Genomic DNA, 27,136 nt, shown 5'->3' with positions numbered 1-27,136 from the left:
AAAATCTTGAATAATTTGGAGCCAAGACTTAAGTTTGGTATCTTTGAAACATAAGTAAGGTGAAACATCAAAGATTATTGCAGAACTAAAAAACAGATAAAAATGTGAAGTCATAAAAAAGTTTTATATAAAATATATATTTTATAAAGCATTTTTTTTTTTGGTTGATTCTGGTTGACTCTGAATATATAAGAAAATCAAAGCCAAGCACCTGAACACATACTGTGCCAAATTTTAGGTTGATATCAAGAAATTAGCTTTTAGGTAAGATGTTTTGGGTGCCTAAACCTTTACAGATGACATTCAGGCTCCACTGGTGACCAAATAAGGACTCTTTGATTTCCATATATTGTTTGAGTGATCTGGAACCATATATTTCCAGAATTTTCTAAATATATGTGAAATAGAAACCCTATTCAGAAGTAGTTTGGGCAGCAATGTTAAAATTGTAATGGAATTCAATCTCTAAAACACATAAACATACGTAAGGAACCAGAATGTGGGTTGTTTGGCACCATATCAGAAATGGAGCATCTATTGCTATTTATCTTTTGCTCTGTCATGTCTTTAGAAAAACAATCACCAAATATGAAAACTAAAGTCAGAAAGCTTTCAAATGGTATATAGTAATATACTTAGATGTACACTAAGATACTATAGTTAAGTTATAAATGTGCAATCACAAAAGTCCCAGGGGTGTGGGGGAGGGGCAGTCTTAAAAACAGTGGATATAAATCATACAATCAGATATTTATTCTTTGTGATGTGTGATGTTTTTTTTTCATAGTGTGATATTTGGGGAATTGTATTGAATCCATCTAGGGTCAATTTGACCAGATCCAACTAGGACGTACCCAGAAATCGAACAGTGCACAAGGGTTAATCAAAATACATTCCTTTCCCTCTTTCAACAACATCTCTGTTTGCTTCTCAGCGACAAGACGGGACAGCCTGTCACTCACACGAGATCACAACAATAGTAAACCACAATATGAACAATATGAGAACGGCGACACTTTCACTTGTGCAGCTATGCTTATTACTATGCAAACTAATGACCGCAATAAAACCAGTGAGATCGGATTTTGCTGGATCTTGTAGAGAAGAATATGTAAAACAATAGTGCTAAAGATAGTGTCCGGTTCCCCTGAAAATGATGTTGAGCAGATGAAAGACAGATAGAAGTAACTCATTGTGATATTCATCATCATATTCAGCACCTGAGGGGAGCAAGCCAATCCTAGTTCGTGTCAAACATGTAATTCATACAAAAGTACAACACTCCCGAAACATCAATTCCTATTCATTTGAGATTCATGGAATCTTTCCCCCCAGCATTTACAACTATCCTGTATAAATCATTCATGCGAAAATGCTGACTGCATGAGGGAGAACCAGAATTTGAACTGATATATGGCCCAGAAAAGGCCTATCCATAAATGTCAATAATACACTCTATACGGATCCACTCTTTACAGTCAGCGTGGTGTGGGCGAAACTTGTGCAGGTGTCAGGTTTCATGAGGAACGTCAGCCAATGAGACATTCACATCACAGCCCTGTCAAACCAGCACACGGGTTAAGACACTCAGGAAGTTCCCATTCTGCCAAGAAGGTTGACAAAGGAGCTCATGTAAGAATAGAGCCAGTCGTAAGCGCATGTGAACGATACTTGCAGTGGACTAAAATTTGGTGAGTGCCACTTTTTTCTTCACTGATTCTGAAAGCACTGCAGGAGTGGATGGCTGCAAAGTAAAGAGGGGTTGTCATTTCTCTGTAATACAACTTTTAGGTTAGCTACCTCAGGAATACGAAAAAGCGGTATGTCTTTAATGAAAATGAAAATATGCAATGCAGAGTAAATGAAATAGGAGCAAGCTACAAGACTAATAATTGTTTGACAGCATTGTTTACACTGCAGATTGATTTGTAGGACACAACCCGCAGATGCTCAAAGCACGGCATAGCTCATCACACACCAGGTTATATATTAAAGGGTAATCAGGCGACATGACGGCTCAAAGAAAGACATCTTTGTTCTCAACTCTCAGTTAAAATTAGTCAGACGTCACATTGCTGACAGTCATCAATTAAGGCAGTGGCCTCAGTGACTCTAAACAGAACATGTTGCCACTTGTGTTCTGTGTCCAAGCAATTGCATCAAACATGAAGGTCAGTATCAGCTAACCAGTCTAGTTTTTAACTTGTGTTTTGCATATTGTATGAATTTGGGTGTCAAAGACTAATTATGCATCTTGTGAGCTTAGAATTATAAGGTTCTATCTCCGTTTAGGGTAGTTCTGAGGTATTGAGCATCAACGTTTTTACATCTCATCTGGCAAAACTGTTATGTAGTATAATCTTCTATTATAGCTTCATCTTTGTTGTTTTACAAAAATAACACCGCACAGGCATTAACAAACACCTAATGGATCAGATTATGTCAAAAACTCAATTTCGACCAAAAGTGGAGATTTAACCTTATAATTCCAAGCTCACGATCTATGAAAAACAACAAGGATGGGTACTTATGTCATCTACAAAAAAGGAACAGTTGCATCCTTTTTTTATTTCCCCTTTAAATTCTCTGAAGCATAAAGAGCGTTTTAGGTTCCAACAACAGTTCAGTGCATATGTGTGGTTGGGATGGAAATTGAGGCTCGATTTCACAGTGAATCATTGACAATCTTTTGTTTAAAGAGGTCAAAACAATGAAACTGTCAACTTTTCGCACACTTTTTGAATTTCAACACCGGTACATTTTCTAAAGAAGGTCTCGAGGCGCACTGTCAGCTAGGCATCATACTTTTATCGACACGCAAAGTGGTGTTCGCCACACGCATATGCATGCACATTTCAGCATACGGGCATAGCATTTACCAGCAATAGTGTGATTATTATTAGGATCATTTAATATGACCATGCATCCTTTTGACAGGAGGAATAATTCCAGGTCAAACTGGGAACAGGAACGGCTCGTGATCCTCTTTCCAAACTTTTGATGCATTTTTGTCAGCGCATCATCAAACATGTTTTATTTTTGATGCAGCGGAACATTTGAAGCTTTTATGTTTTCATTCAGCTGCTGAACTTCACTCCCCCACATAAGACTCACTTTTATCCTCTGCTGTTGCAGGAAAAGTGAAACTCTGTGCACGAGAGCTCCGATCTGAAACTAGTGCCGTTCACACCACGTCGTAATTACCGTAATTTCGAGATGACAACGCTGCATTCACACCATGTCGTACAGTAATTACCGTAAGTAAAGCTCTGTGTGCTTTCGAATTTCACGTCTTACTTTGATTTCACGCGCCGATCGGTCTGCACAGCAAACACAGGTTTGCAAGTCTGCAGTGGTCAGGTGGTACAGTGGCCACATGGTACAAAATGTTGTTTTCAGAAAATTACGAGGTTACACGTTGTAATTACAAGTTCTACAAGGCCTTTTACTGTTCAGAATCGGTTCGGTAATTACAACATGGCATGAACACATCTCAACACGTAACATACTCAGAGCTGTTTACGTCCTCGGACTGGAAATGATGCGTTTCTATGTCAACATATTAAGGCCTAAATTATGTGCAGTGGTCAGGTGGTACAAATATGAGCTCTCAGAAAATTCCCAGCTCACAGGCTGTAATTACAAGCTGTATGAGGGTGTGAACACTTTTTACAAGTTCTTGTAATCACGCAATTACGACACCTTAGCTTTGGCGCGCTCAGTGGCAAAACTGACCGATCATTTGGCTCGTTGTTATTTAAAGCAACACTGTGTGATTTTTACCCCCATCTAGTGGTGAAAAGGTATATGACCATCCAGTGAATATTAGATTCTGTTCCTCTCAATTACGATTTCGTTTTAACTCCTACGGTGGCCATTGAAAGTCCAAGATTAACATGGCTACAAGTTCGACCTCGTCCATGAGTGTTAACTGAAACGTAAACGTGAAAGGCGAAGCTTGAATTAACGGGTATGTCCCTCTTTGGCTAATGTACTTTCAAGATGGAGAGGCAACATGGCGACCGACATTAGAACCCCTTACCCGTATGTATTTTCAATAGCATATTATACACTCACGAGAATACTTTTACTTGAACGATGTAATATACATTAATGAAGCACATATATTTTTGAAAGAACTAAGTGTTTTTAGCTAAGAATAAACTGATATCGGACAATGAAATTGATTGACATTTAAAGATTTGAAAAGTTCGACATTTCTATTGTTGTTATTATTGAAAACATTCTTTGTTGCAATGGCGCGCTGAAAAATCTTAGCTATATACGCCACAGATTATAATGGAAGTGTCCTGGTTTCGTGGCGTTTTGTACAAAACGTACAAATTAAGTTTACAAACGTGTCGCGTAGTCGAAATCCAAGTCCAAGTGTTCATGGCACACTGCATAAAAAAAATATCTACATGATCAAATCCACATAACGCATCTAAGGATGTAGCCCAATTCCACCTTCCGTCTTAAAAACACTGTGATCACAGATACTTGACATTTCTAGTTTATTCATATTAAAATGTTGGATAACAAACAGCTTTACTATTAGCTTCTGAAATGTCTTGCAGTCAAAACGAACGAGAACCACTTGTGTAGACAGTTTTTTTTCTCACGCGTAAGATGACACGGATAGCAGTTTTTAGGTTTCACAGAATGATTCTGCTCAGCTTCAGTCAGCTCAGCTTCCTGTCCTATTCCGTGCGGCAGGGGCCAAGGAAGTGGTGAGTTTGTAATTAAACTTTCTTTCTTATCAATAGTTTATGCCTAAGAAGAAGCCTTTATAACATTTATAGTAGTTGCAGTGTTTCATTGGCGGTTGGATGTTTCACTAGTGATATTTGTATAGTGAAAGCAGTGCAGATACTGACAATAACAACACAAAGTGATCTAGGTGTTTCCTCCTATGTAATGACAGTTGTTGATGTAATGAGGCTATTTTTTCCAGGTTATGTAGATTTTTATAAAAAAAAAAGCTCATTAATATTAAAATTACTACCCTACCATTGTTGTTTTCCATACTCTTAACCATTAAAAAGTGTGCATTGCATTACATTACAACTATAATGCTTAAAAGAGATTTCTGTCTCAAAAGCTCATTCTCATCATGATTCATCCTAAAAATGCTCTAGCTTCTTTATTTATTTATTTATTTTGTAAAGGCAAGTGTGCGTTTCTGTAAAATAAGGATTTCTGTGTCACAGTGTAGAGAAAAACCTTGTACACAGACTTGCTTCTCTAGACGTTTTTTTTTTCTAAAGTGACCAAACATTTGACTGTTTGCACAGTCATGTTAGCTTTCAGATACTGAAGAACGATTGTGTAACATGTCTTGATTGCACTAAAGAACGTTCTTTAACCTGTCATGTTTGTGAACAGTGTCGTTTGAGTTTTAAGGGTTTTGAGTTCCGTGTCAACAGGCGCCCTAAATGACGTAATAAATTCAAAGCGCTATTCGTCAGACCTGTGGTTTCGTTTCACATGTTGAATTTTTCAGAAAATTTCCCTTCTACAGACTCCCCAGTTCCTGAGCCGTCTCATGCTCGAATACTTTCGGGGTTTTTTTTTTCTTTGCTTGCTTATCTTGTCGGTCTTTTTTACCAAGACCTCCGTCAGCAAATTACTGTTTAACACAAACCTTATGTAACCATAATCATATACTTATTGCATGACATGAGCTCCATGTGGTCGGTTGTTGTGGTTAGGTGTGCGTCTTAGGCTGTGTTTGCATCTGTAACCCTTTTCTCTGTAACCCTTTGATGAATGTTTGATCCCCTTACTATTGTACTGTAGGTCCTATCTATCATCATTGTTGCTTTTTTTTTGTAACAGGTCAACCCTGTCATGGCAATACATAATTAAATAAAGGAAAAGTTTGCCTTAAAAAAATATTCTGCTACCATTCGTTTACTCGCCCTCATGCCATTTCAGCTTTCGTTCCTTTGTGAAATGCAAAAGGAAAGCACTTTGAATATTGTGCTGATCACTCTTTTCCATGCAATGGCTATGAATGAAGAACTATAGGATGATGACTTCAGAAAACTTATAGCAGAAGAGTCGTATGGACTAGTTTTATGATATTGTAGCGTCTTTGATATTTTTCAGTCCTCATTAAAATAAAATGGAAAACCTGCACAGTCTTTAAAATTTCTGTTTGTGTCCACAGAGAAAAACGTAACTTTTTCCCCTGTAGTCAATCATTGTATCTCTAATCTTCGATCACTAATAACTATATAATTACTAATAACTAAATAGCTTGAATGCAACTCTACATCCTTGCTTCATTTAGTAGTATATTGTGGAACCGTGAATATGCTAATTAGCCCCGCCTCCACTCACACCAGCTGACAGGTTCACTCGGCCAACTTACTAAACACTGGACAATGGAATCGCTCTTTACAATGTCGGACACATAACGGTAATTAATGATAATCCTTTTGCTTCACTATGTTATCAAACAGCTAAAATGTTTTGCTATTCCCATTCGCCTTCTCAGAGTCTGACCGCTGCCTCAGTATCCTTAGAAACGCATTGAACAACTAAGAACATCAGCTGAGAAAGGTATATAGTTAATCATAACATCGTAATATACATCATACACCTGCTATATGGCTAAAAGTACCAGATTTTTCATAACAACAAAAAATATACTAGGCTAACCTGGCATCTCCCGCGACTCACTGCTAGACTCTATGCAAAAGTCCGCTGGCACAATATTATTGGTTACATGGTAGTTTATGACGTCAGTGATTTCAAACCGCGTTTTTGAGGAAAAAAAAACTGTCAAGAAAAAAAATACTCAGTGATGGTGTTGACTTATGCATTTGCACATGGTTTGTCTTAACGCACATTAAAAACACCACATAGACATAAACAGCATTAAAAACTTGATTTCACCACAGAGGGACTTTAAGTGTTGAGTAAACAAGATATATTTTTAACTATCAAACTTCTCATTTACACCTTGATTTAACTTCTGTTGTATGTTGTTGTTTTGAGCTGTGCTTTCATTGAATGTCTTATGGAGTATTTTAAGAAAGTACCCAGCAGGAATTCAGTTTTCTGTTTTTAAGCTTTTCACACATGTGAAACATTTGTTTGTGTGTCTTATAATACATTTGTTTTTCTATCCCACAAGTCTTTCGCTTTCAGTTGAGGGCTAATTAAACATTTGCACAAACCGTATCCATTAAGTTTATCTCTCTGGCATTTTTGAGGTTTTTGGTTCACACAAGATGATAGCACTGAGGAACTGGAGATAAGGAGATGGTTTTCTATGTTTTGAATCCTTGATGCCATATATAATACGTCACATATGCCACTTATAAATATAGGGGGGGGGGGGGGGTGAGCTGGCAGAACAAGTATTCACACTTTGTAAACTAGCATTAATGGGGAATATGTTCAGTTAAAAAATAATTTATAGGCAGCTAACGACTGTGGGAAAAAAAAAAAAAAACAGCCTCTTACACAGCATAACCATAATGGCTTTAGAGTTTTGAGTTTATTACAAGAAAAGTTTTTTTAATTTTCACTTTCACACGCATTTTTTTTTTGTCCTTCTCACCCATATCAGTCATAAACTCTTATTGTCAAGTCTGATTAGGACAATGTGTACTTTACTCTTATAGAAGTTGTGCCAAATGCTCCATGCAATTATGATATTATGCAAGTACTTACTGATTTAATTAGAAATTAATGAGTCTGGTCTAGGTATCTTTGAGATGACTCAGACTAAGCAATCAGACGAAATTAATTTCCATAAGATCGGCGCAATGCGATTTCTTAGTCACCAGTTTATTTGCTCCTGTTCCTGATTATTTTTGTGCTGCACAGAATAATTTTCACATCTTCTTTTTTTTAGACCGTTCCCTAATCTGCCTAACGTCTAGCCCATTAACCATCCTAATACATGTCCCTTCTCCTTTTGTGCCTGTTATAAAAGAATATATAATCAGAAATGTATGTCTAAATCTACTTCCGCAGTCATTTGTAGACTGATTTCCCATTGCTTTCAACATTGACACACCACCATCCGCTCAACCTGTTAGGGTGAACAATGGAAGACGCAGAAATCCCACACTGTAGGACGAGGCAAAAAAAAAATTATAATAATCCTGTCATACTTTTCTGTTGTTGATTTATGATTTTATGAGGTATGAAAGAGGTTTTTCATTGGTGGCTTTGCTGCAGGCTCATGTCTTTCACAGTAAGACTGCGTGTATTAATGATAGAGCACAAATTAGGTGGAGGCAAAACAAGTGCAAAAACTGGAGAATAGACCAAATTCAATTTGAATTCAAATACACGCAGATATATTAGCCAATTGTTCAGCAACACAAGCTTCAGGAGGACTGTATACTCGCAGGCGTTGGACTGCACTGATAAATATTTTCAAATTGGTTCAGCTTATTATTTCTCCGAGGCAGCAGGGCGCACCAAATTGGAATTTGGGGAGGGGGTCTGAGGGGGTTTCAGACGGCTGTAGGTTACTGTTGATGGGAGATTTGCTGTCACATTTTTACAAGCTTGGATTGTGCTTGCTCCGACAACCAGTCCCACATCTTCTGATTAACAGCTTAATTGAGAGAATCTCTCTTGCCGTGACGACCTGAATTGAGCGTGGAAATTCCAAATTACGAGTAAAGCCACCGCAATCTCTCTCTCTCTCTCTCTCTCTCTCTCTACAGAGCCAGTCTGTTTTTCTTTCTGGCTTCTGCACAGATACTGCAGTCCCTTAGGGATGTGTTTGCCTAAGACAGCCTATAATTAAGACAGACATGGTATCACTACCACGATACTACTTTAATTTTCACTTATTAGTAGTTTTGAACACATTTAAGACACGTAAGCCACAGTTGAAGACATGACAATGTAATTAGGACAAAGTGTTCCAGGCTGGGTTCATAATTTGCTTTTGATAATTTGCTAATTAGACTATCAAATATAGCTTTGTTAGGGTCAAAGCAAACTCTCCGCTCAGCACAGTTCCGAGTATTCATAGGTTGTTGTACTGTACAAACAAAGCTCATTTGTCAGTATTTAGTGTTTAATGGCAAGTTCACACATCACCAAAACACAGCTTATCTCTGTTAAGCAGTAAAGGCCATGATGCTTCACGTGAAAACTAATAATTAACTTGTGTGACATCATTTTGAACATAAGACCAAAACAAAGTTTGTTCTGGTAGTTTGAAACTGTTTGCCAAAGCAAACTATCTGGCATTTTTGTTTTGTGTTGCTCTCATTATTGAAAGCCCACAGCACATATTTAAATTCATCTAAATGCTGCTCTCAGCAGTGTAATGTACAATATGTTGGGATATTCGCTATATACCACTGAAATGGAAAGTCTAACTTCTTTTTACCCAGCCTTGCCAAGGCTGTTGTTTTCCAGCTGATTTGGGCTACTTTTATACTGTTGCCGCGGGTTGTTTTTGTAATCCGCGGGTTGAAGAGATTTCTGTCCCTCCATTGACTGTCCTTGCGCATACCACTTTGTTGCTTCACAAAGTTACCGTAAAACTTCAAATAATAGCCAAGTCCCAAATAGACGGCTGAATATTTTAGATGTCTGGTGTGGTTGCAGATTTGGGCAAACAAAACCCAGTCTCAAATGGAGGCCTGGTCAGTTTTTTTTAGTTATTTAATCTACTAAAACCCTTGTGCGTATTAATCAAAATCGACACGATAGTAAAAGGTCGAAAGACCCAAGCGGCAACATTGTAATCTAAAAAAGCCTACCCGGGAGTGCAATACATGTACATCTAAAATCCGCTAGAGGGAGGTCCAAAAAAGGGAGCAAATGTCCATAGACCCCTTGTTAAAATGTCCGTTTTCACAGCATAAATTCATATCTTTACAGGTTGGTCCCATGGACTTTTATCATATTTATTGTACTTTTATCGAGTGCCTGACAACTGTGAGGGGAGTGATTTTTTTTTTTCCTAACTCGTTTATTTAGATCATATTTAGATGAATTCATATTTGACAAATAAGGGTGGTTAACTTTGATTGACAGCTGATAACGAGCTACGTAGAGTGGAATTTGACATCTCGGCCATGATCTGACACAACACATCATACCACCTATGTCTATGGGTGACATCCAGCCCATTCTCACCCCCAAGGCGTCACTTAACTGACGCCTTGGGAAGCATTTGACCATGCTTCAATATCTGACGCTTTAGGCGCCCTTTAGCGTCAGTAAGATGACGCCCTAGGATCGCGTGTACCCTACCCCCACCCCACACCTAAACCTAACCGCGTCCTCTAACAGACGCTTTCCTTTAGCGTCAGTTAGATGACGCCGTAGGATCGCGTCATGTAAGTGACGCTAAAGGGCGCCTAAAACGTCAAATATTGAAGCATGGTCAAAGGTGACGCCTTGGGGTGAGAATGCGTTGTGACATCACAGACGCTTTGTCCATATTTTTTTTACAGTCTATGGAAAGACCGCAGTTTTACGTTTGGAACATTTGGAGATTTTTAGATATTAGAATTAGAGACTACGCCTGCACAATCAATGAACAACATCTCAACTCTAAATTATAACGGCCTGTCTCATATAGACGCCTGTCTCAAATACAAGCAGGTACAGTTCGACGATTTGGAAAATGAAAGCCTGGGCTATTGTTTTAAGTTTTACGGTAATACAATTTTCTGATGAGACTCTATCACTTTTTATGATGAACAGGTTTCCTTTAGACTTATATTCATATTTAAACATTTATCAATGACCATGTCAGATATGGTAAACAGAAGCTCAAGTATGCTTGCTTGACGTATTGGAACCAGTGAGGTTCATCCTGGTGTTACGCAGCACGTTTAAACTTCAGCACGAATCAATGGTAAATTGTTGGGTTAAATTGCAATTATTTTTTTTAAAAAATATACACACCTTGTAAATGAAATGACTAGGTAGGTCAGGATTTTTTTATATAAGTTTATATAGAAATATATGTTATTCTTGAGAATACATTAAATGTAAAATATTATATTAACGCTATTAAGGATTTTAATTTCTGAACTAAGAGAATTATAAAACGTGCACACCCAAATGCCAAAGTTAATCAGTTAATCCAAAACTGTACTTTTTCTCATTGCATTATTAAAGGGCACCTATTATGGCATTTAAAATGTTCCTAATATTGTTCTGGGAGTCCCCAACAACAGTTTTACATGAATGTAATGACAAAAAAACACGTTTGTTGTCTTATAATATGCATTTATTTTTACCTGATTTGCTCACCGACTCCCAAATGATTCAAACCACGACTCATTTTTCCAAACCACTCTTTAGCGTGACGCTAATCGGCGGTGATTGGTCAGATGACCCAGTCAGTTATTGTTTGTTAGCCCAATGCATAAACATACTGTATTGATAAAGCACAGCAGTACTACAAAAGACGCTCTATCCGAATTTTTTTTTTTTCAAACTCGTTGGTTTAGATCATATTTAGATATAAAATGTAGGCTATGACAAATAAGGCCGTTTAACTTTGATTGACAGCTGATAACGGGCTGCGCCGAGTGAATTTGACGTCTCGGCCAAGATCTGACACAACACATCATAACAACTCTGTATCCTTTCTAAAACTTTAGTATTTTCCAAGATTTTCCATAATGGCGCCGCCCATACCCCCCATAAACAGCCTCAAACCCGTTCCTCAGAGTCTATGGGTGACGTCACAGACACTTTGTCCATATTTTTTACAGTCTATGGTTTCGTATCTACGTCACTACGAAACAGCTAATGACTCGTTTCAAAAACAATTCATTTCATAGACTCAGAGTCGACTCACTTTTGAAAGACAAAAACTTTATATATGAAGAGTTCAGATGCAAAAGCCTCTAAATGCCATTTGGAATTTTCTTCTAAAATGATCATTTTTATCAAGCTTGTATATTTAAGTTCAGTAATTCCACTTAAATGACAATTAATAGGTAATCTTTATTGCCATTTAAGTGAAATTACTGAACTTAAATATACAAGCTTGATAAAAATGATCATTTTAGAAGAAAATTTCAATTGGCACTAAGAGGCTTTTGCATCTGAACTCTTCATATGGTGCACTTTCAGATATAAATCTTTGCAGGAGAGCTAGGCTATATTCCACACCACATGAACAGGATCCACACCTCATATGGATCGTTGGAATATCTTTTCAACTGATTGAGATAATTTCATGTTGTCGTTGTCTTAATGTCTCTGTTCTGTTATAGATAGTTTATTCATCATTCAAATTGTTTCTGCAAAAATATGACTTTGATTAAATTATAAATTATAAGCCTATTGTTTTTAAAATATATAGTCACAAGCTTTGCACAGCTAAGGAAACCATAGCCTACAAAGTGAACATCCAGTTGGGGTAGCAGAATGTAAATGGAGAAAGCAGGTGTATGAAGTCCTGGTGTCACTTCCCTGCATGGAGATCCCAGATTTTGTTAAAGTCGCAGGAAGTGGAAGCCCAACACAATGGGCACCAATAACAATATCTGGATGAAGAGTAGAGGCGAGATTGATATGCAGGCCACAGAAGGGGAATTTGGACCTTGGGCACTGTAGCACTTATTTGATTGTATGGCATAATACTCTGCTATATTTAACCATTTTAAACAGAACTCAGGAAAAGGTCATTCCCAGGCTATAGTTCCCATTTCCTAGTCCATAAGTGGGAACCAAAATAAATAGGTGTAATTGTTAAGAGGAACAGCCAGCGGAAGCTGCACTCAGCCAGCTGTGTGTGTCAAACATCTGCCTAGATTATGATCAACAGGCCGTTTTGGGAAAGGCACCATGTGGAAGTAAAGTCTTGAACATAATTGGCTACGTTCCTCCTTCTGTACATGTCTATTTGTGTTTTAGTTTTATTGATTAAAGTCATTTGGCAGCTTGTCAGATGGTTTCACAATGAAGGCTGTTAAATCATATAGGTCTGAGACAGGTTCATAAATGACATGCAAGTCTGAAATGAATCACTTCTTACCGTTACAGGAAAAGAGGGGGCAAATTTCTTTACATTCCTATTCAAATGTCTCAAATTCTGCCTGCCTTCAGTTTAAGTTTAAGATTGCGAGAATGTTGTGCAGTTGCGACTTCGCAAGACCATTTCTGGGGTTTTTATTCAGCTCCAGTTTTTGGCCAATTTTGATCTCTCATTTCCACAAGTGATGTCGGTTTGTTGCAGTATTTTTTAGGCTCCATGAATGGTCAATACATTTTAGGTTTTTTTTGGGTCTACTAGGTTTTCGTCCTTGAAAATTCCCCAAAAAAAAAAAATTTTCTTGACCACAAAGTTGACAAATCATGAAACATGAGTCAGCCCTCAGTAAATTCCGGATTAGATCAAGGCGACATACTGACTTCTGGTGAATTTGTACTGTTTATTCTGGTTATTTAGTCAGTTTTCACTCGAGACTGATTATATTCCTAGTTGTTTATTAACAGCCATGGTGTAATACATTACTGTGTATCTGTTTGAGATTAGAGAACGTTTTTTCTATCAGTATTTATCTAGGTTACACATAGGCCGGGTTCACTTGGGTTGACTGTGTATCAAAGTTATTGAGAAATGTAGATAGTGTTAATTAATTCCTTTCTTTCTTTTTCCAGAACAAGAAGATGCTGCGTTTACTCATTCTGTTTTTGATTCTTCAAGGTTTAGGTAAGTTCGCTTATATTATTCTATCCTTCTTTGATCTAAAATCTCTCTGTCTTATATTCAGATGTTTATTTTTGGCCTCAATCCATCTTTTACTTCTCATGTCTGTCTAAAGTATCTGTATCAGTGACAGGCCTGTGAACCAATCTCCCTGTTACTCGCCATTTAGCAGACACTTTTCAACCAAAATGCCTTGAAAACAGTTTTTTCAAATGAAACGCTATATGTTAAACTAATAATTTCAAAATGGAGCTGTTTCAACTTCACTATCTTGCAGTGGAATAACCTCTGAAGACACTCGGTTGTTTCCTTTATAATAATTGGTTATATCCTTAACCTCTTATTTATGTATTCGAATGAACAGCTGCAACATCAGAAGACACAGAAGGGAATTCTTCAGGAGCTGATGGTATGACCTCTCATATTTTCTGACAATTAAGTGCAATTTTTTTTTCCCCAAAATCTCTTTCTCTTTACTTTAATGTAATATGCATATTAAATAAAAAATAACATTGAAATTAAAACTTGATAACATGTTGTACTTCCCTTGATTTCTGTGATTTAAATAAATTGATTATTAAAATACTATAACAAGGAGAATCTAATGGGATTTTAATGGGGGAAATCAGAGAGTTGTAACAATGACTTTGGGGAGGAGGGGTTGCTTAAAAGGAGTAGTTCACTTTGCTGATAATTTACTCACCCCCATGTCATTAAAGATATCCGCATCTTTCTTTCTTCAGTCGAAAAGAAATTAAGGTTTTTGATGAAAACATTCCAGTATTTTCTCCATATAATAGACTTCATTGGGAACCAAATGGTTCAAGGTCCAAAAGACAGTTTCAGTGCAGCTGAAACAAAAAACAAAAACAAATAAACAGGTTTTTTATTTCAATGCAAAATAATATATTTGTTTGTCCTTATTTTTTTATTTTTTTGGCATATAGTTTGGTAAATAACCATCACAGATTTATTTTTAATGTATTTTTCTATATACTTTATCTCATTTACCTAGGTGACGATGAGGATGGTGATGGGGATTTTATTAGGGAAGGTGGGTATTCCTCTCCAGTCGCACATGTGACATGAAGACAGGTTGTTACTGTAAGACGTGACCAGCTCATTCGCCACATTAATTCTTGAAAGCAATCAATTAGCGTGTCCCAGCAGTGCGCCGCTGATAGCCCCGGCTCCGTCCGCACCCCTGTCCGTCCCCTTAATGGACGTTGGCAGTCTCATTCAGCTCTCCTGTGCGAGGAGCTGTCCGTCTTCATTAGCAGAATGATTGCTCTCTGATAGAATTACTGAGCTGTTAAAGCAAGCCCTGCTCACCAGCTCTGGCCAGAGGCAGATGGGAGGGGTGGGAGGTGATATGGAGGGATCCACGATCGGAATTGTGATTCATTTCCCAGCTAATTTCCTAGAAAAGACTAAAGAAATATCAGTGATTAACAAGAAGAATTGACTCAGAGATGTGGCCTAGATACATCGAGCTGTGCTGCTTATATGGGTGCAAATCTGGCATTGGATTTAAAACTGTGGTAAAAATGTTCCTACTACACTGTAAAGATCAATAAGTACTGACAACATGTGTTTTTACATTGCTTTGCCTCATCAAAATAAGCAATTTTCAAAATTGTTTACAAGTTATACAAAATTGAACTCATTTTTAAGTAAGTTTAATGTAATTTAAGTTGAAATTACTTAAACACCCAAGTTGATTGTACTTAAAAATGTAAGGCAGCAACTTTTTTCTTTTTTTTTTTACAGTGATGTGGCAGATATCATTTTGAAAAGCCATAGACAGAAAAAGAAAAATGTGGCTGACCAACGACAGATGTAGACTGGGTTTCCCCTTTCTCCCTTGCCGCAGCGTGATTTTATTCGAGCTGCTAGGCAGTCTGGATACCATGAACCAAATTTTCCCCTGAAATAGAGAAATGATTTCCCCTGAAATGATTTCCCCAATCACAGAATGGGGAGGGAGCACAGGCACATTTGATAGACGTACAGGCGCATTTGATAGACATTCGTAGCACCCAATAATACGGCTCTGGGCATTCGTAAACCACTCCTCAAATACGAGATTCCCAGGGCACGTTTCGTTCTCAATGATACACCAGGCCATGACAGATGATGAAATGTTTGGGGAATCTGCTTAAAAACAATCTTATTTTTTAGCACCTCCATTTATTGCCACTAGAGGCACAGAAAACATTCACAATATAGTAAAAAGCTGTATGGGTCCCTGTTTGAACACAATAATTTGTTACATTAAACATACCATTGTTGATGCAATAACAGTCAATCCATGAATATCATCCTTGTGTTTGCATTTCTTTTCCAGCGAGAAATGGGGTACATCTTGTTGAATCAGAAGGTCCTCAAGAAATTCCAGGTCCTCAAGAAATTCCTGGATTAGATAAATCCAGAGGAGACGAAGCTGGAGGTAAAAAAAAAAAAAAAAACATCAAATTCTTCTATATGGATTAATTCATATTTCAGACTTGCGTCAAATGAATATGTGCACAAATTTAATGTACATCCTCCTTGTTTTTATTGTTAATTTGTAGGTGGAACCTTGGTAATCATCATAGCGGCTGTTAGCGTCACAATTCTGGTCATTGTGTGTATTGTAGGTAGGTAAACGGGCATTTACTAGACGACTTGTGTGCTATAAAGTCGTGCTTTTAGCTTTCACAAATAGTGTGTGTAAATATCTTCAAACAATTTCAAGATGTAGTTCAATTTTACATGAAATATCTGAGCTGTTTGTATGAGCTGTACTTCCTTTTAAGCAAATGGCAGCTTGATCTCATTAGTATTCGTATCGTAGGCATTTGTATAACATTTACATGTTGTTTTTTTGGATGTACACCAAAATGTACAATATGGACATAATGACAGCTTATATAAAGTTAAAGTATTTAGGGTTAGGGTCATAAAAATATTACTGTTTGATTCATTTTCAAAATACAAATTGCGTAGGCCTAGGTATATATATATATATATATATATATATAATATATATATATATATATATATATATATTTAACCCCTAACCTCACCTATTCTGTAAACATGCTTATTGACAATATAAAACACAGAATATACAGATTAGAACATATTTAATAAATGCCATTAAATTGATGTAGTTAAATGGCATAATAAAACACAATATGCCATTTTAGTCACAATACACTGTTATATAGATATTTTTAGTGATGAAATTATTGTCATTAAATGTAATACATTGAAATCGACCTATTAATTAATTGAATTGAATATTTTATAAATTCAAAAGGATTCATAAACATTTGTATGTTGTAGTTCATGTATAAAATTCGATAGTAAAGTACATTTCAGTGCCTATGCAAATGTATGAAAGCTTGTGCCATAAATAAACTTTGCATATGATACCTACAAGTAATGAGATCACGTTGCAAATGCAAGAACACTTCCTTTTAATTATAGTTATACATTTTACGGAATATGTTATGTTATATGGAATATGTATGTGTGTTCTTTACAAACTCGCTGAATCTAAATCTGTGGGCCAAATTCTTGTCAAGCCAAACTTTAGTGATGTGTGTTGAACGTCCTGGTTTATTTGACCAAAAACGGCAACACGAGGCGTTCTGTGAGGTCGTTCGGTTCGGAGACTCATGATGTAACAATGCCAAGCCCTGTAATGCAGAAACTAAAATAAAAATCTGTTTTTATGTTTACAGCTTTTGTCCTCTTCAGACGCTACCTGCAAAACCGAGAACAGGGGTAAGATTGATTTAGCTTTGCTTTCAAGCAATTTTTGAATGACCGGTGCGTCAGACAAACTTTTATTGAAGAAATGTTATTAAAGACTCATGCTGGCTTGAATATAGAAAAATCCATTTGACACAAATGTGTGTGTACACCCCACAAACTAATACCCGCATATGCAGTGTGGACTCACTAATAATTTGGAAAATATTGAAGCTGAAGCTACGTATTTGCACTGCTACTGCTTGTTTATTAGTTGCTCTGCATGGTCCCTTATTACTGGTTCTAAGAAGGATTTGGCAGCACTTACTGGAAAATAGGTGGGAAAAAAAAATATTTTTCTCACCTTTAGCTTACTAGACACTTTATCATGAGTGACACTTCAAGTGCTTATATTTACAAGGCGGCTTTAGTGCTCCACACCCCGTCAGCTTTTGGGGTGGTCCAACCAGTCCGATGGGTAACAGATCTCTGAATCCCTGGTAACCCACCAAACACATGACGACAGCAGTTTGCGAGACAATAGAGGGCCACATGCAGGAGGGATAGGCCACCGTTAGCAGCGGGTTGGTACATGTGCATCGATGACTCTACTTTCCAGCCATCTGTCAAACGCTCCTCAAGCCCTGAGCTGTTAGAAATAAGTCCCTGAAACACAAAGAAAAAAAAGGACAGAGAACAAGCCAGGCGTTGACTAACATGAACAAGATATAACCTGTTAAACTCTGTGTGGGAATATGTCATCACATTTGAAAATGAAAAGAAAAGTAGCATGGAAAAAAAAATTGTAAGAAAAATGACTTATTCCATTTCTATTTGTCATGATGTTATCGGACAAAACCGCTCAAACCAGTTTCTCAGAGAGAGAGAGAGAGAGAGAGAGAGAGAGAGAGAGAGAGAGAGAGAGAGAGAGAGAGAGAGAGAGAGAGAGAGAGAGAGAGAGAGAGAGAGAAGAAGAAGAAAGGGTGTTGCAATTTGTTGCATTTTGAATTATTGTTGTTTTTTGTGCAAACACAGCCACACTTCCAAACCGCAGTATAACAAATGACATGCCATTTATCTGTAGGCTACATTGCATGTGTAGTAACCCCCCTCAAAAATCAATAATTTTTTGGTTAAGGGCCATTTTAAAGACTACTTTTTATTCACTGCGTCTCAAGGCTGCATTTACACTGCAGGTCGTGATGCCCAAATCCGATTTTCTGACTATATCCGATTTTTTTTTTACTATATCCGATTTTTGCATTTACACTATAAACTGCTGAAACCAAATGCAGAAGTTCTGACCAGGGAAATTAAGCAAAACAGCACGAAATTATGGATGCAGATGCAAATAAAATTATCCAGTGTTTTCTTTCCTCAATATTTCAATAAGTCATCAAAACATTGGTCTTGTACGGCGGAGAAAAAAAGAGGAGAGGCTCTAGCCACGACGAGCACTTAAAACGATGCCTCATTTCTCGTGAAATGTCTTCAAAAACGGATTTATTTCTGTAACAAACCTGCATTTTTGCCTGCACTCTTCACCCCAAACACTCAAAAGACATTGCTTTTCTTCCATCACACCTATAATCGCGCACTTTTTTTAATGACGTACGACTCGCATTACTGGGGAATATCCGAACTGTCTGCTTGCATGGCACACGCAAATGCACCTATCCGATTCATATCCGATTTATTACCACATATGAATGAGGCCTGAATCCGATCTGAGAAAATCGGAATCCATGCGTTTTTTCCTGCTTACACGTTCACTGGTCATATCCGATCTGTGCCACATGAGAGGAAAAAATCGGATTTGGGTCACTTGAACCATGCAGTATAAACGAGGAGAATTCAGTCCCCTGTGCATTTAAAGAAACAGTTCACCCAAAAATTTAAATAGTGTTATCATTTACTCCAAATGATGGAGTAAATTTACTTCAAATTCCTCACCAAGGAAGATTAGTTTTCCTTGGTGCTTTGAACTCAATTCACAATATCAGTCGGAATGACTGTTTCGCAAATTGGACTCATCCGATTCTCACTGGCTCAATGGATTTTTATCACTGAGGTTAACAGCTTTGGTCCTGTCCCAAATGGCACACTTCATGTGCACTTGTGATCTTAATTGTAGGCTCACAACGATACATGTGTCTGTTAAATCCGAAATCGCATACTTCCCTACTAAATAGTAGGCGAAAAACAGCGTGACAAATGTAATATGTCCGAATTCATAATGACCTACTTCTTCCTGAGAGATTCGATAGACAGTTTACTATCCCATGAGGTCACGGGAGAGGATTTGTGAATGGAGGTGACGCGACGTAACTGACGCTGGTAGGTCACATGATGACAACATGGTGGATGTAGTACGTCTGGATTACTTTCATACTACATACATTCATACTATATAGAACATACTTGTTAGTGGTCGTAAAGTAAATGACTTACTCAGAGTTGAGTAATTACTTACTCAAAATAAGTACCTACTCAAGAGAGTATGCGATTTCGGACGCAGGGTCTTCAACCCTACTCCTTGGCACCCACTGTCCAGCAAAGTGTATTTCCAGCCTGCTTCTGCACACCTGCCTGTGCATGAACAAGTGATCCTGAAAATCTTGATTTGCGACTTCAGGTGTGTTTGATTATAGGGTTGGAGCTAAACTCTGCAGGACGCTTGTGTTCTCAGGAGTAGAGTTGAAGACCTCTGCCATATGGTGTCCCATTTTCATTTTAGTTTTCTTTGCGGCGGATATGCAACCCTTGATTTTCACTTTTGCAGAGCCCGAAAATGACATCACATGGACAGTGACCGGACCGAAGTATAAATAGTGCTTTAGAGTTCCATTTGGGACAAGGCCATAATGATGGGAAAGACTTTCAGTAAATTATGACGTAAATTACGGTTTGTTTCTTATGACCTCCGAATACGGTGTACAAATATACCTAATTACATGATATTTAGTATGCGAAAACAGTACATCAAAAGAGGATACTCTTAGAAGAAAAGGTTCTATATAGAACAATAAAGAGTTCTTATAGAACCTTTTAGGGGTTCCCATCATGGGATCATTTTACGAATTTAGTTTTAATTCATTTTGAATTCAATCCAAACGAGGTTCCTACTAGACAGTATGCAAGTATGAGTCACACCAACCCAATCTGACAGCAATTTGTATGAATTTTACAAGATGGCTAATTCGTAACAATTCGTGCGGCCTCACTTGTACGAATTAGTATGATTTTTGCTAAATTCATACGAATGACAAACCCCTGACCCCACCCCTAAACCTACCCATCAATTGGGTTTAGACAAATCGTACAAATTCGTACGAGTGAGGTCATACGAATTTGTACAAATTAGCCACCTTTTAATCACTCGTACAAATTCGTACGAATTGGTCGTGAGATGGCGTTGGTCACACGGACTACATTTATGATGATATTTTAGTGCCTTTGCATCCTTTTTGACGCATTCAGTTCACATTCAATTTGATTGCGAAATAAGGTCAAACAGGTTTGGAACCACATCAAGGTGCGTAAATGATAACACAAATTGTATTTTGTTGTCGAACTATCCCTTTAAGGTGACATAACCAGTTGGGTGATTAAAAGATAAAACTGTTTTTTAACCGCCTCTCTCTGAGATTGTTTTGGAAAGTAGAGAAAAGGAAAGAACTGCATTTTTGTCCCTCTCTCTCTCTCTCACGTCCTGTCTCCCAGTTTGTGGCCTTTTGCTGGCGTCCCGATAGGTTGTGTAACTGAATTTGGCTGCTATGCTTACCTGTTTTGCAAAGTAATCAGTTTCAGTGAGTTGCTGAGTATGGTGATATGTGAGAGAAGGCTGGCTGGGAGGGAGCGGAGTTTGTCTGACACCTGCCTCCCAACAGCAAGCTTAAAGATCCTCTGTTTTCTCTCTTTTTCTCTCACCCGCTCTTACTCTCTCTTTCTTTATTGAGGTTAAATTCTTCTGCAGGATTACAGGTTACCTCAGGGGAATGCAGTTAGCTGAGCCACGGCTTCTTCTTTTTTTTCGTGTTGAGTGATAGGGTGGCTGAAAGGGGCTTAATCACACAGCAACCACAGGCTCTGTGGATCAACACTGAACCTTTCTGAGCATGTTCACAGAAAGCACACTCAATAAAAAACCCGATAAAAGCACCCCGAAATGCCTCGCGGGGCAAAAAAATCCTGCCATAGAGTTCATAAAGCCAGGCAAACTGTGAACGAATTCAACTCTGAGGTAAATTAAACAGCATTTACCTGAGGAGAGCAGGCGTACGTACATGTGTTTGAACAGCATGAATGTGTCACAAAGAGCTCCATTCATCCATCTCCTGAACTATAAGCTGAATGTCTCTCTATTCAAAGCGAAAGTCAGGGTTAAGCTCCTCTCACATGTATATGTATTTCCTTGAGTAAAATGTGACTCATAGCTGACCCTACTCTTTACAGATATCAACCTGACTGTGTAAATTTGCCGGCGCTACTGCAATGCTTCTTTCTTAACACACTGAATAGGTCTTGAAGATGTTTAGCTTGGTGTGTCTGAACCATGTTTAAATGGGCCACATCAACAGGAACCACTTTTTTAAATAATATTTTGAGATAACATTTAAACTCCCAGTTCAAAAAGACGATATAACTGCATTATGATTATTTTTGCCACACAAAACAGACCATATCAGCACATTCCAGCCCGTTTTCCTCATTTAGCGTCATATAGGTGGCGCTATATGACGAAACGGCAAAATACTGTGCACATGGCACCTTTTATCGTTAAAATAAAACGCGAACCCAAGGCGTCATAAATCCTTTAAGATTAATATGAGACTACCCTATGCTACCCCACACCTGAACCTACCCATCACAGCGCGTGTTATATGAACAATAACGGGTGCCATGTGCGTATTTCGCCGTTTTGTCATATAGCGTCACATATGACGCTAAAGGATGAGAATGCGTTGCACATAGCGACGCTTTTGCCAATGCGTATACATCCAAGGCACATGGCACCCTTTAGCGTCACTATAACACGCTTCGGTTATGGGTAGGTTTAGGTCTGGGGTAGGGATAGGGTTAGACCACTAGGAGGCGCCTTCTGGCCCATATATATATATCTGCATCTTATATTGACGCTAAAGGGTGCCATGTGCGTTAGATGTAGACGCAATGTCAAAAGCGTCAATATATGACGCAGTGCACTTAAGGCGCTTTTCCAACTGCATAGTACGGTACGGTTCGGTTCGGTACAGCTCACTTGTGGTGCTTTTCCACTGCATGGTACGGTACAGTACGGTTCACTTCAGGTCGCTTTAAATGGTACCTGGTCTGTTGAGGTTCCAAGCGTACCGTACCGGTACTAAAATGTGACGTGAAACACTGCAGATCACTGATTGGTCAGACAGAATCGTCACTACCAGCGTCACTACTAGCGTCATTGGATTTGCGACACGAGACACGAGAAACTTTTTTAGCAGTATTTTGTTTTGCTGTCATCAGCCTCATTTTAAACACATTTTTCCGTCTAGCAGTTAAAAACAACCACATACCGAGAATCAGGAACACCATCCCCTCGATAGTCTCCATTGTTCCTGTGTTGTGGGTTTGAAAATGTGGCGCTTTTAAGATGATGTCATGGCAGTAGAGGCGCGCGCAAATAACGATCAGTCCCACACACTTTGAAGGGGTACTACTGCAGTGGAAACGAAAAGCGATCCGAACTGTTCCGCGCCGAGTCGAAGCGTACTGGGCCGAACCGTACCGTACTATGCAGTGGAAAAGCGCCATTATACTACCATTGTAGAGGTGTGGGGGTGCTACCACAGAAACTGAAAATTCTCGGGACAGCAGCGTCTGTCTAAAAAACAATCTTAACCATTCTATTTCATCAGAAACGACCTTAAAACGGGGCTTTAATTGTAAAATACCAAACTTGTCCTTTAAAAATATGCTTGAATATACTAAATGAACTTGTCATCATTTACCCATTAGAATTAAAACTCAAATTGATTTTTTTTTTCTAATGAAACCTAAGACGTTTCTGCACTGAAAGCTTGAACTTATTTTGTACTATTTACAGTCAGCGAAAGTATAAAAAGTAAATAATATTTGATTAATCTCATGACATGCCCCATTACAAGATAAACCCCTCTTTTATTAAGCTTTTATCCAGTGTGTGCCATTTAAAAAAAAATGTTTCTCATTAATTTCATGTGTTTTAATATAGAAAAAAAAACTGTTTCGGGGAAAAGGTATAAAGGTGCTGGAGCAAGTCTTAGATTGAATCAATGTCTCCATAGTGAACTGACTGTTCTCATCTCTGTGTGTTTCTCTAGGGTCTACTCTGTGCCAGTAGAGCAAGGACAGAAAGCGGCTGTCTAACCGTCAGGGCCTTTTCATTTCCTCTCTCCACTGGATCCTTTCAGGGACGTGCCGCAAGCGTGTGATTTCTCATCCCAGCGTATCTATATCTATAGCGGATTCTATAACGTCCGTAGACCAGAGTGTGTTGCAATCATTAATTTTCTACGAATCGTTTTAAATGCACAACGTGTAGCATTCCTGCACAGATGCCATATGTTGCACTCACAGAGAAAGTCCCTGAACTGTGTAAAACAGCTCATTGGACATTTTCCCTCTCCACCTGCAATATTTTTGTATTTAAACCAAGTTCAGAACCTTTCTTAAAGGTGTCGTGTGTAATATTTTTTGCTTCTAAAAACGAACCCATTCATAGTTGTTTTCCACACACATTACCTGTTTATTTGAACACCCTGACACAACAACATTGGCCTTTACCAATGGCGTGAGTTTGGGGGCGGGACTGTCTGTTCGACTAGCCTATGGTAGACAAGCTGCAGCTTTAAGCAAACATTCTCCCGTTTTTCCTTTCCAGTACTCTGATGTTAGCGGTCCCCTGTGCGCTAAAGTAGCTGGTCTCCATCGCTCTGATTATTTGACAAAATAGAGAAAGAAGCGGAGAGAGAAATGCGAACACGGTGAATTAATCAACTTCTCTAAATGATGTTGTTTTCTTTTTCCTTTTCTTTCACGGCGGACAACTCTTCTAAAGCACTGCAGATTGTAAATAGCTCTGGGTTGCTGGGTAGCAGATTAAAGTTTCATCCTGTTAGCTTTAATGGGGATGGAGGCAATCCGATGGGTGGGCGAATAAGGATTTGAAAGACACACAACCCCTCGTACAGTGGGCGTCCAAAAGTCTACTAGTGAAGTGTTTAGCATGTTCCTTGTCATTAGATTATCAGCATAACAGCATAAATTAGTGTACCAGCAAAAGTGCTGAAGTATATTTTCAAGTTTTAAGCTACACTGTCATTTTTATCCCATCTAGTGGTGAAATGGTATATGACCATCCAGTGAATATTAGTTTCTGTTCCTCTCAATTCCGATTTCGTTTTAACTCCTACGGTGGCCAATTTAGTCCAAGATTAACATGGTTTCCAGTTCAATGTCGTCCATGAGTGTTAACTCAAACGTAAACGCGAAAGGCCAAACTTGAATTAATGGGTATGTCCCTCTTTGGCTAATGTACTTTCAAGATGGAGGGGCAACATGGCGACCGACATTAAAACCCCTTACCCATATTTATTTTCAATGGCATATTATACACTCACGAGAATACTTTATTACTTGAACGAAGTAAATATACATTAATGAGCACATATATTTTTGAAAGAACTAAGTGTTTTAGCTAAGAATAAACTAAAAAAGTTACACAGTGTAGCTTTAAATTCGATTTTGAATCCCACGTCTATTTGGCCCCTACCGTACCAAGCATCATCGATTTAAACTAAGACACTATAGTGAGATTTTTACTTTTATCTTCCTCTTTCTGTCTCTCACTATTCTTTTCTCCTTCCATTTTTTAGATTAAAATAGAAATCAATAAAATCCCTTTAAATCTGCCCTTTTTTTAGTCTGAAGACGAGTATCTAGGCTCTTTATTCTGAATTTACACAGACGGCATGCTAGCAAACACTTCTTTCAAATGTCCTGTTAAATGCTTAGTTCACCCAAAAATGTATGTATGACTTCACCTGAGGATGAACATTCGGGGTCCAAACAACACTGGACCCCATTGACTTTTACTATACCCAGACATCAACCAGATCTGGGCCAACACTATGTTGCTTTCTGGGTTTAGGCATAAAATACTATTTTGTGTGTGTGTGTGTGTGTGTGTGTGTGTGTTCCACATAAGAACATAAGTCAAACAGTTTTGTAATTATTCAAAAATGACTTTCACTTTTATGAAATAACTGTCTGCCCACCCGGCATCTGTGTGTGACAGAGGAGGGCTGCTAACTCACATTTCTAAAAGCGTTTCCATTTCTTTTCTAGCTCTAATTTCTCTTTGATTACCAGCTTTTTTTTTTCTTCTGCTTGCTGGTTTTCTATTTAAATCTAAATGAAATCCAATCTTGCGTGCATCAGACAGCTTGCGCTTGTTACTTTGATGCGTGTGGGCGTGTATAAAGGTATTAGTCTGTAATATTAATCAAGATTTGCAATATATCTATTCTGGTAAACCATTCGTTTAAAAATGTGTCAGATAACTGGAATTGGGAAAGCATACTAAATAAATAAATCTAGCATTTCAGCTGCATGTTTTGAATCAATCCTTTTTTTATATAGATGTATATTAAAAACTGTTGGGCTTCATTAACTCCAACAACTTTCTCTTGAGCAGGTTGCTTTATTCCATGGGAATTAATAAATAAAATGTGTGTTTGATATTCCCCCATTCCCCCAAGTAACTCCACAAATGAATCAGCAATGCAAGATAACCTTCAGCTCACATAGATTCACATTTCAATTCTGTTACTAGTTTCTCTTAGTTAATGTAAGAATGGAGTGGAAAGTGCAGATGCAGATTTTCCTTTTAAAAGTGGCTCTCGACAGCCTTTGAAGGGAAAATCATAAGAGATTGTTTTGTATTTCCTGTCAATGGAGGCTATTTCTGACATCAGCGCTTATTTTCTTTCATGTTATGTAAGGTATTCTGTCAGCAAAAACGTATATGTATGACTTTCGGAGTACATTTGACCAGGAGTTGGATAATGTAGTAGTATACAACACTCCAAGTACCTGACCACTGCTAACCATTACTGTTATTCATGGGTATTTGTGTGATTTACTGAAGTTTAAATGCTATTCACTGCTGTATATATTTTATAAGACAACCTGTCATCTATTTGTTGTATGAGACTTTTATTTTAAATAAATATTATTGTTCTCAACTGTGCTATTATGTTTTTGATTTAGGAGGATGGCAAACATGAAATAATTATATAAATCTGAATATATAGATACAGCTCGGAATATATATTTAAATTCTGAATATAATGTTATAACTCTAAATATATAAATGTAAATCCGAATATATAGTTACAAATCTGAATATATAAATGTAACTGAATATAGTTAGAACTGAATACATATGTAAATAGTTATAACTCTGAATATGTAAATCTGATTATATAGTTATAACTCTGAATATATAATTATAACTCTAAATATATACATGTAAATCTGAATATATGTAGATTATGTGTGTGTGTGTGTGTGTGTGTGTGTGTGTGCGCGCGCGCATGCGTGTGTAAATCCTGGATATAGTTATAACTCTGAATATATAGTTATAAATAGTTATAACGGTAACACTTTACAATACGGGGGCACTAGTATACATTAATTAATATTTAA

At 37.8% G+C, this 27,136-nt stretch overlaps 1 protein-coding gene across 2 annotated transcripts; it reads left to right on the top strand.

Moving 5' to 3' along the window:
- Positions 1-1,581: 1,581 nt before the first annotated feature.
- Positions 1,582-26,673, top strand: LOC120478862 (uncharacterized). Of its 2 annotated transcripts, none has more exons than XM_039671034.2 (8): positions 1,582-1,691; positions 13,621-13,672; positions 14,034-14,078; positions 14,685-14,723; positions 16,017-16,118; positions 16,243-16,308; positions 17,401-17,443; positions 23,749-26,673. In XM_039671034.2, exons 2-8 carry the CDS (start codon positions 13,630-13,632, stop codon positions 23,792-23,794), a joined length of 384 nt encoding a protein of 127 aa, XP_039526968.2. In that variant the 5' UTR covers positions 1,582-1,691; positions 13,621-13,629; the 3' UTR covers positions 23,795-26,673. The 2 variants fall into 2 exon arrangements, with proteins under 2 accessions (XP_039526968.2, XP_039526967.2); XM_039671033.2 differs by lacking the exon at positions 1,582-1,691 and adding an exon at positions 2,147-2,171.
- The last annotated feature ends 463 nt before the right edge of the window (positions 26,674-27,136 follow it).

This window comes from Pimephales promelas, chromosome 16 (assembly GCF_988280905.1).
Source record: "Pimephales promelas chromosome 16, fPimPro1.hap1.1, whole genome shotgun sequence".
NCBI lineage: Eukaryota > Metazoa > Chordata > Actinopteri > Cypriniformes > Leuciscidae > Pimephales > Pimephales promelas.
This window is presented reverse-complemented; position numbering and strand designations above follow the sequence as displayed.

Excerpts from the sequence above, each read along its gene's own strand:
- LOC120478862 (XM_039671033.2), top strand. Across the intron at positions 16,119-16,242 it reads CAGAGGAGACGAAGCTGGAG|GTGGAACCTTGGTAATCATC; the intron begins GTAAAAAAAAAA and ends GTTAATTTGTAG. Across the intron at positions 17,444-23,748 it reads CTGCAAAACCGAGAACAGGG|GGTCTACTCTGTGCCAGTAG; the intron begins GTAAGATTGATT and ends GTGTTTCTCTAG.